At 46.3% G+C, this 10,797-nt stretch overlaps 1 protein-coding gene across 1 annotated transcript in view; it reads right to left on the reverse strand.

Moving 5' to 3' along the window:
* The window catches only part of RALGAPB (Ral GTPase activating protein, beta subunit (non-catalytic)), a 52,064-nt gene that overhangs the window by 34,028 nt on the left and 7,239 nt on the right, over window positions 1–10,797 (reverse strand). The window contains exons 5-8 of the mRNA XM_009076146.1: window positions 6,988–7,119; window positions 5,680–5,858; window positions 3,978–4,126; window positions 3,652–3,868 (exon numbers count right to left, since the gene is read on the reverse strand). Coding sequence (XP_009074394.1) covers window positions 3,652–3,868; window positions 3,978–4,126; window positions 5,680–5,858; window positions 6,988–7,119 — 677 coding nt within the window. The remainder of the gene's footprint in view (window positions 1–3,651; window positions 3,869–3,977; window positions 4,127–5,679; window positions 5,859–6,987; window positions 7,120–10,797) is intronic.

The raw sequence follows: 10,797 nt of genomic DNA on the forward strand, positions 1-10,797 counted from the left end.
CACAGACACGTCCCCGTGTCGCACAGCACATGGAGCACACGCCAGGCTGTCCTGAGGCTCCTGGGACTTGGGTATGTCTTGCAGGGGAAAAGTTACTTACCTGCAGTCTCCTCACAGCAGTACTGCTGCTTCCAAAGCCTGAGTTCCTGGCAGTGCTCCCACTTCCCTAAGCCAAGCTGCTAGCGAGCGGAACACCTGAGCATGCCTCCCCTGACCACCAGCTCCCTCAACAAGCTTCCAAAGCAGAAACAAAGGCAGAACACTCCCAGAAACATCAGCATCTCAACAACAAATGTCCAGAGAAAGAAGAGAAGGAGGACTCCAGTTGCCAGGTACTAGCCACCACCTGTAAGAGCTGCTTTGTTGAGTGGGCAGGGTCACACCAAGCTCCTCAGCAGCTTTGAGTTTGCTCCTGAGCCCCCAGAAACATTCTCGGGGTCATTAATGACAGTGGGGCCAGAAGAGAAGAAGGTAACACTACACCCCAAGAGTCCCCTGCTGCCAACAGCACCTGGGTGGCACATCAGCAACCCAAGGAGGTGTCTCCTTCAGCTGCTATAAAGGAAGAGAGCTGGCAGACTGGGACCACCTGCTTTGGGCACAAGGTTTAATAGTGAGCCCATCAGACTGGAATATTTGGCTGCTGAAATACTGGCACAAGGTACTCACGAGTCTCTCCCAGTCCTCAAAGGCTGAGGACAACAGCTAGCAGCAGCATGCATTGTGTGACCACACTGGTCTGAGACACATCCTGCCATGGAAACTGCACTTGGCACAGCTGCACACCCCCAGAGCTGTCATGTAATGTAATACAGGCTGCATAGGGAACTTCTTACAAAGGTGTTTTCTACCCTAGGGATCTCTTTATGCCACACAATCAGCTAAATAAATACCAGGCACACATCTAATTTTAAAGACTACACCAGCAGGATCCAGGTGCTTTCAAACCGCCTATGCATTTTCCAAAAAGTGATTTTTACTCTCTCACCACAGCAGAGTGATGTTCATCAGCTGTCACTATAAAGCCATAAAGCTTCACCATCAAGGTCTAGGTGCAGAAACAAAACCCTGATAAGGACACTCAAAACCCAAAAGCATCCTATCAATGATGGCAAGATCACTGTTCTGATTCAGAGTCCAAACAGTGACACAGGATTATCTTGAAGGACAGAGCCCAAAGAGCAAACAGGACAACTGCCTTCCAGGTGATAACCTCCCCAGCACTCAGCCATACACAGATGACCTCCAGCTAATCTTGTGAGAGACAACAATTCTCTCTTCCCATAGAGAGACAGACAAAACCACAACGACAAATGTGGAACACCTATGATTATCCTGAATCATTCAAGGGCTGGTACAAGAAGTTCACCCATGAAGATGACAGAAATCTGAACAACACTGAAGCAGCAGTTAACCTGACAGAACCAGAGAAAGGCTGAGGCTGGAAGGCACCTCTGGAGCTTATATAGTCAGCCCTCCCCAGCAAAGCAGGTCAAGTACAGCAAGTTCAGTTACCCTTCCACCCATTCAGATAGTTTTCCATCTCATGACCTACAAAAGTTGGACATTTTTTCCACCTGTCATTTTTCATTACTTCCTTTCTGGAGGTTAAAGGGTTCCAGAGATAAAATGTGAGGCCCTGGGACAAGGAAAAACGCAGTTCTTAACTGCGTGGCACCGAATTAAGGGGAACATTAGAAGGGTTTAAAGCTGCTGAGATCTTACAGAGTTGCAGTTCCAGACCTACAAGAAAGGCTTGTGGGCCAGTGGAAGACAGTACTACGTACCTGGCAGAGCTGATTTTAAGTGTAGACACTTCTCAATCATAAAATAGATAAAATACATGCCCTCTGCATGTCTTGCTGCATTTTCCCACCTTAAGCAGAGCCTAAGGAAAAGGATAAATGAAGCAGAGTCTGGGGCCTCTCTACAGAGTCTCAGCATGGGTCCATCCTCAGCACTGTGTCCTTCAGCCAGCCCAGCTGTGAGCAGTGACCAGCACCTCACACAGCAGTAACAACACCCTGGAAGCGCAGCAGACACTTGACTAATTTCCCTAAGTTAATTCTGTCTTCCAAATCACTAGAAAGGCAGGACATGAGACAGACAGTTTCCTGGGTCTCCACCAACACAACTGTCTGAGATCCATTGCTGCTAATACATGGCAGATGGCGTGACATGCCAAGACCACTCTCGCTATGGACAGCTCTGAAGAGGATGGAGGAATGGAATCAGCTCAATTCCAGTCTCTAGTTTTCAGGAGCCAGTAAATCCCTTGGTAAGGCTAGCAACATTTTCTGACTGTTGTTAGGTGACTTAAGACATTGCATATATGAATAGAAGGCCTTGGAACCCCTTCAAGGAAGTCAATCGTTTTGATTTTGGATGACTGTGCACTTCTGCCAGCATCACAATACCTCTGCTTACAGCTGACACCGTTGCATAAGCAGCATCCCAGCTGACATCCTTTCCAGGTTAAGCACTTCATTAAAATTGCTCAAGAAACAGGTTATGCCAAAATTAAAATGATCCAATCAATCTGAATAGTACTAACTGCAGAAACACATTTAGTGCAAATGCAGCTGAACATACCCTGAGTGCCTCACTCCTTCCTAGGCTCAGCTGCTTCCCATGTCATGTGCCACAGGCCTTTTACAGAGGGACTCCAACCTCCTACCACAGCAATCCACAATGAACACTTCCAAACACCATGTGCCACAGACCTTAAAACACCATTAGAAGATCCCAAATCTTAAACCTCTATGCAGGAATGTGACACAGCAAACAAGGAGTATCACCAGTTTAACTGCTGCTGTCAAGCCCCACTACAAATCCAGCTTGCTACAACAAACACCTGCCTCCTATTTTTCTTACACCAGTAGGCTCCTGATAGACTGATCCATAGATCTCTTGGAAGGGTTTAGCAGACATTCAAAATATACAAAGAACAGAAAAAAATGCAAGAAGTGAGAAAGATTATTCTTTTCTGAATATTATCAGGACAAGTAAGATGAGAGCTAAAAAGCCTCTCTGAGCAGAGCACTAATTCTGTTATGGCATCTCAAAACATCTAATCTCTGCAGCTGAGACAAAGTAAATTTAGCAGTTAAGGGCTGAAGTCAACCAAGGTATCTATCAAGCCATTTAGGGAAACACACAGCAACCATCACTGAAAGGCAGCAACTTCACTTGCTATTTTAAGGACTTCTGTTTTCAGAACAGTCTCCAAAAACAAGAAGTACCTCTTTGTGCAGTATCTGAATTGATGTTTGACAGTTTTTCAAACGTTAAAAAGTCACTATAAAAAGTTGCCATTACTCAAAGACACTCAAGCAGATTTCAAATTAAGAACTTGACTCTTACCCTGTAATTTCCTTCACTTACTAACATTTTCCCCAATGGCATATTTGGGAGTGCCATGCTTGTTAGACCAAGGGTGTGTTTAATAACAAAAGGTGAGGGTTTCTTAAACTCTGATCCCCCCAAACACCTGCTCAGCTAACAGCAGGTGCTGGCTCAGCTGGGAGGGGTTAACCACAACATAACACTTCAGATTTAAGCTGCTCTTGATTATGCACAGGTTAATCTTGCAGGTAGGAAATGTCAATAAAACGAGGAAAAAGTGCACATATACGTCTCAGTAATATTTACCAGTCATGCTGCTGTCTCTGTTTATTCCATTGTGAAGTTTACAGTGAACAAACGCGGCATCAAATAACCACGATCCAAAGAGGTTCAAGATGCTGTTAACCTTTGGCCTGCGAGGAGCTGGTAGTGGCCGTGGCTCAGAGCTTGTCTGGTTTGGGCTAGAGAGTGGAGAAGTAGAGGAGGGTTGGTGCTGCACTTTTGAAGTATGTGCAGTAGTTACCTATATGAACAGAAGAACAAATCAACTCCTAGAAGCAAGGAAATGACTTCCTCTAACTGAGGAAACCATCCAAAAGGGTCAAGCAGTCAAATCCAGTGTGAAATCTTACAGTGCTGGTTTTCATGGTTGCTTTGTTGACAGTCACTGCCCGATGCCGGCGGTTGTGGGGGGGAGTGGTGTTGGTAGCTGTGTTCTGGGGCATGCTCAGCCTGTTCACGGGCGTGGGGGGGGCACTGTCTGCCCGGGGCCGGGAGATGCCTGCAGGTCCACAAACAGAGCAGCCTGTCAGCAGCAGTGCAGGGGCTCACACCTAACCCTGCACAGGTGTGAGCAGCAGAGACACTGATACACAGCCAAGCGCCCCCCTGACCCCAAACCAGCAGTAATAGGAAGAACTTTCCCCTTTTACTGTTAGAAAGAAACACACAAGCAAATGAAAACAGTGATTACATTAGAAAAGCAAATGATTAAAATACACCAAAGGACCCCAACATGTTACAGCCATGAGAACTGATATATGGGAGGAACTAGCCTGGAAGCAGGAAAAGGGCAAGGTTCATAGTATGTTAGGGGTTGGAATGCACCTTAGAGACCATCCAGCCCCAACCCCTGCCCTGGGCAGGGACACCTCCCATCAGAGCAGGTTGCTCAAGGCTTCATCCAACCTGGCTGTGTGGGCAGGGACACCTTCAAGTAGACCAGGTTACTCTGAACCCCATCCAACCTGTCCTTGAATGCTTCCAGAGATGGGGCAGTCAAAACTCCTCTGGGCAACCTGTGTCAGTGCCTCACCACCCTCTCAGGGAAGAATTTCTTCCCAATTTCCTCTTGTTCTGTTATTCCATGCTCTTGTCCAACCTGTAGTTCTCTTGGAGCCTCTATAGGCACTGGAAGGGGTTCTGAGCTCTCCCTGGAGCCCTCTTTTCTCCAGGCTGACAGTCTCACTCCACAGACAGGTTTTTTTCCAATACCATTTCTGGATCTGCTCAAGTCTCCTGCAGTCTCCCATCAGTTCACACTTCTGGCAGATGACATTTGTTTCCATACATTTAAGCAAAAAAGCAGTTGGAGACAGGCAGCTCTTCAGAGTTTACAACAGCATATTTTCCCTGAAGAAGTTTCAATAAGCCTGAAGCATGCCAAGAACAATGCTTTTAATGTCAGGTGCTCTACACCGTTACTTACAAGTGACCAGCCAGTGCTTACATCTGCTTTATCTGTCACCTCAATTTGAGCTCCTCAGTTAGCAGCAGACTCAAAGAAACACGACTTTTCTACTCAGCAGTAGTAGTCACCCACTAATTGCAAACTAAGTGAAACTGTCACAAACATCTGAAGATGACTGTCCAAACTCAACACCTTGTACCACAGGTACTGCACACAGCTGTTGCCACAAAGGTTAGAAACACAGCGGTGAGTACTCACAATATGTTAAAGCACAGCACTTGCACTGGTGATTAGACCAAAAGAGAAAAGAAGCCTTGAACTAGATGACCTTTAAGGTCTCTTCCAACCCAAACCATTCCATGATTCTATGTTTGGGGAAGAGATGGTTGGTTTTATTTCAGACTTCTGAGTGATTTATTTGTTTTGCATTTGAAACTAAGGCAATCAACCACTTCACACATTCAGATATTACTGTGGTGTATACAGATGTTTTAGGAGTGATCTGAGGTTCCCATCCTATCAATTCCAGAATATACTTGCAAGTGCTAAACTGTTATTGCTGTATTTACGGAGAACACAGATTTGAAGAGAACAAAATAGTGGTTAATACTCCCAGTTATCCATGGGTAAGACAAAAGCATTACCTAGGAATGCATCCACTAAACAGCTGATCCCACGCATGGCACGAAAGAATATTTGAGGCAGATGTTTAAGGCAGGGGTACTGATTCAGCTCTTGAGTCATCCCACTCACATTCAGAAACTGCTCCTGAAATTTGGGGGTAGAGCTAATAATGGCTGGGTTACTCAAATCCACAGGATTACTGCACACAAAGAGAGCAAAGGATGTGTTAGTCAGTTCAAGAACACCTGCCAAGATTTTAAAAATACTTGAAGATGCAGCAGTTTAAGGCACTGAAACACCACCACAAACCAGCATCCGATATCAATACATTTTAGCTGTTACTCTATCACAGGAAGGCAACTTTCACTTCCTGGGCTGGCAGTATTTGTCTTCATTTCAAACATTACCCAGACACACTGAATGATTTGATCAAACTAAACCAAACCAGAGCATACACTTGCTGGACTAATCCCACTGTCGCAGTAATATTAATTATTTATGAGGTCTTTGGAACCCAGTTAAGAGATCCTTACATTGCTAAAGTTATTCTGGAAAGGTAAGCAATGGATTAAATATTGCCAAACAGTGACAAGAAGGGGAGTGGGTTGTAAAAGTCTTAGCAATTTCTCCTGACTGACACAAACCCTAAAACAGCAATTCCAAATTTGAAGAGTACTTGTGACATTAGCGCCACAAAGGAAGACAGAGATTTTTTAGTTAGAGAAGAAGTAAATTTTAAGCAGTCTAATGTTTATCTAGCTTCAGCTATTAATTTTTTACACAAAGAGTTGAATGTTCTATCCACTCAGAGCATTAGCACAATGCCATTCACACGGATCTTTAAACACCAAACACAACACTTGGTTCAACATGTATGTTACAATTAGCTGCATAGCTTTCTTCATGAAACTAAAGAAGAAACTAAAGAGAAACCCATTTTAAAAATAATCTTTTGTAGGTTTAATTTAACACCCTTGAGAATAAATGGAAGTGGTATACATCTCTCAGACCTATTGTTCTGCCTTTCCTGTTTGCTATCTCAGAGAAACAAAAGTTCCATTGAACTCTTGTTTTTCAGATCCTCCAAAATAGCTAAGGTAGCTTTTAATTAACTGAACCAGTTTACATTCTGAAGAGTCAGAGAGTTCAGAGTTGAATAACCCCCTGACAGCCTCGCCCTGAGGTGCTGCAGGGCACTGGCACAAGTCTCTCACTTGACTCTACTTAGGTGCTTCATCCTGGCAATCTCCAGAGAAATGTTTCTTGTGTCATGCAAATGTACAGAGCTGATGCAAGAACAGGAACAATGGATGCTGTAATTACAATACCTCAGCATATGTAAAAAGCGAAACCAAGTTTGTGCAACGCACTCATTATCCATTTCCAGAGGAATCAGACCAGCATCTTCATCAGGAATCTTAAACGGAGGGAAGGAAGGGCCGTAGGTAAAGCGCAGCAATCTAGGAAGCAAGGCAGATACATTAGAGACTCACAGAATCACCAGGCTTGGAGGAGACCTCCACCATCATCAAGTCCAACCACTAACCTGTCACTCTGCTGTAACCATATCTTTCAGCACCACAACCAGACACCTCTTAAACACTCCCAGGGTTGGTGACTCCACCACCTCCCTGGGCAATATTTCAGTGCCTGAACACCCACACAGGGAAAACATTTTTCCTAACATCCAGTCTGACTCTGCCCTGGCTCAGCTCAAGGCCATTGCCCCTGTCCTCTCCCTGCAGCCATGGCAGGACAGACATCCCCCACCTCTCTCCAGCCCTGTCAGGGAGTTGGAGAGAGTCATGAGGTCACCCCTGAGCCTCTTCTCCAGGCTAACCAACCCCAACTCCCTCAGCCCTTCCTCATACAGCATGTTTCCTAGACCTAGATATGTCATTCAATTCATGCTCCACAATCTAAGAGTGCATTTGAGACCCAAAGGTAGCAGCAGCCCATAGATGAGCCCACAGGCAACAACACAACATCCCAAGCTTTCCTACAGATCCTCATTTCATTCTTGTGCCTCAAAGGGTGCACAGCTCAGAGCCTGCCACCAGCCAAACCCAAGAGCTGGTAATGCATAACAGCCCTCGCTCTCCCATCGCTCAGCCAGAGGGGTCACCAGCTGTCAACGTCACATGCATAGATGACAGGACGTAGCAAGAGAAGAAAGAGGGGGAGAATGTAAAAAAAACCCCAAAACCAACCAAACAAAAAAACCCTAAAAAATTAAAAAAGAAGGAATTTAAGCCCTTTTCTTCACGGCGCTTTAGCTCAAGCTAAAGTTCAGTGACACCAGCAAGTCCTATTAGGTTACAAGTCTAAATTCCAGCCCAGGACTCATGACCTACACTGTACACCAGCACACTGAGCACTCAGTGTCAGCCTACAGGTAGCACAGGATTTATAACCCAGATTAATGAGCTCTTCAAAACACTATGTTCTCCAGAAGCTGGGAGCCAGTGAAGAGCAAACCTGCAGAGGAGTTCACAGAGCTGCAGTGCCATGAGGACACGGCTCGGGTAAATGGAGATCTTTAGTGCTGTAATTACATGAAGAGTGACCAATGACCTTCACTGAGCTGTTGCTGGCTAATCTGACCCCTGCTTCATCCCCAGCTTTGACAATTTACAGTTGTTTCCCTGATCAACATAATCTTGGTGTTCTCTAAAGGGATGGAAGAGACCTACAGTGCACCTTCTCAACATCCCAGCATTCCCAGAAAGCAGTTTGTGTCTTTCAAACTTGCTTGGTCAAGAAACGTCCCATGTACCATTGCTCACTTATAAAGCCATATAGCTTTATAAAGTCAGCACAACTAGACGGGGAGCAGAGAAGTAGTCTATGGCTGACTCCTAAACCAAGAGTCCAGCAGGCTGAATTCCCCTCTTTCGCTTCTCCCTGCACTGGGCACGACAGTAACCTGCAGCCAACAAACAGGAGTGTGCCTGCAATCACAGCCTAGCACAGTATCCAGCCTGGGCAGAAAAGCAAAAGAGCTTTAGGATATGAGGCCTTCTCTAGGTCCAAGCCAGATGCTGAGGAGCACACTCAGTGCAGGCAGCTCGGTGTGCAGCTGCAGCGGAGCTGCAGGTTGAGCTCTGGGTGGGACCTTGAGACAAGAGGCCCTGAACTGCTGACCCCATGCATAGCAAAGAGCACAGGGGCCTGTGGCAGAGCCAGGTGAAGGACATTGAGAGACACAGCAGGAAACAGAGACTCAGAGGAGGAGCAGAGACTTGCATGCTGGGACCATGAGGGGCTGAAAGCCTAAGGGCTCCTTTCATGGGGTCTCTCCTCAGAGGCACCAGCTCGAGCTACTGCTGTGTTACTGTGCCAGGAATAAATTACCATATGGAACGAGACACCTGACACTGCTATGGGAAACCTGGGGCTGAGCTGGTAAGGAAACCTGGTCTGACTGTGAGTGTGGGGTGTGGGGAGTCAAGCAGGGACCCAGGGGCTCACTGCAGACACCCCTTGAGAAGGGGCTCTGGCCCCAGCGGTGAAAGTCTCTGGTGGTGGGAGCACGACTGCCAGCGCCTCCTGAACGGTCAGACACGGAGTTTCCTTAACACCAGAAATACACGTGCCCAGAGGCACTAAATGTGATAGGTTTTTGTTGAGGAATTACCTGGCTCTGATAAACCCAAAGGAGCCTGGGCACACCCTGCACACAGTCCTGCCCCTCGCCACTGCCTGGCAGCACACTGCACTGCTCAGCTCTCCTTAGGAGCTGCACAAAATCAGTTCTTCAAAGAGCATGGCCAAATCTTAATTGAAATATGGGACATTTTCAAGAATAATTGAAAACAGAAATAAATTGTAGGCCACACATGCAAGACAGTTAAATAAAGCAACCTAGATGGGGTAAAAGTAGCATCTATTGGTATGGCAACACAAGGATGACCCCCGTTTTGTCCTGCTATGAAATCATAGCCAAGGACACAAATTAACACTGCATATGTGCACAGAGTTCCAAATAAAATTTTCCATATGGTTTCAAGTGGAGACATTCACTCTCAGCTTATTGCTAATAACCCAATGCAGAGAACCATTTACTGAAACACTTGAAGTGTTTGAAGCTGGAGCTTCACTGAAGTACTAAAAATGTAACTTAAAACACCACTGAACTCAGAGTCAGCCTCAGAGGAACTGAACTTTCCACGTATCAGGCGCAGACCAACACCACTGAACACAGACTGAACCTTTGAGAAGCCCTGCAGATTGCTGAGCACCAACAGAACCAAGACTGTTAGTCAACAGTGGGAGAGAAACCGTGGGCACAGCGCATGGTGCAGCACACCAACGCACGTTTGGAGACAGAGCTGTTCTTTTCAGATCACTGAATCATGAAGTATTTCCCGTTATGCAATGCCACATCTAATGAACCAAAAATAGCTCAAGAAAAAGCGTGGGAAATAGGCAGAACTCGGATTGCAGCTTCATTTCCCACAGGTTGAACGTGTCGCTGAATAACCTGGAAAAATCTATCCACACTTCAAATTGTGACAAGTCATTCAAAGCAAAAGTTTTCAGAGTTAAGATAAATCCTTGCAGAAAAATATACTATTGAATATTTCACAGTGGAGCTATTTGAATACGTCTTGGAACCTTCACAGCAATAGTTACTGACACTCCAGCACAGCTGGGGGGAGGAGACCCAGACCCACCTAGCACCAGTGAACACAGTTCTTTCCTTCAAGAGGCTGAGATTTGTCCAACAAATATATCATAACACAAGGACCTTGGTATTAAGGGTACTGAGACTCCCCTCACTGTTCAGGGCCTTCTGCTGCAGCCCAAACTCTCCAGCAGCTCCCAGATCTGAGTGTTCCCTCAGTCAGTTTGCAGGCAACAGCAAGGTGAACAGAAGTTGCTGACCTGCTGGATGGGAGGAAGGATCTCTAGAGGACAGGCTGGACCAAGAGGCTGAGACCACTGTCTGTCGTTCAACAAGGCAAAGTGCCAGGTCCTGCCTTTGGCTCACAACAACCCCACGCAGAGCTACAGGTTTGGGGCAGAGCAGCTGGAGAGTGGCACAGAGGGAAAGGCCCTGGGGGTGCTGGTGATAGTGCCTGGACATGAGCCCAGGGGTGCCCAGGTGAGCAAGAGGCCAATGGCGCCCGGGCGGG

The sequence above is a fragment of the Acanthisitta chloris genome, unplaced genomic scaffold, assembly GCF_000695815.1.
Source record: "Acanthisitta chloris isolate BGI_N310 unplaced genomic scaffold, ASM69581v1 scaffold8296, whole genome shotgun sequence".
Taxonomy (NCBI): domain Eukaryota; kingdom Metazoa; phylum Chordata; class Aves; order Passeriformes; family Acanthisittidae; genus Acanthisitta; species Acanthisitta chloris.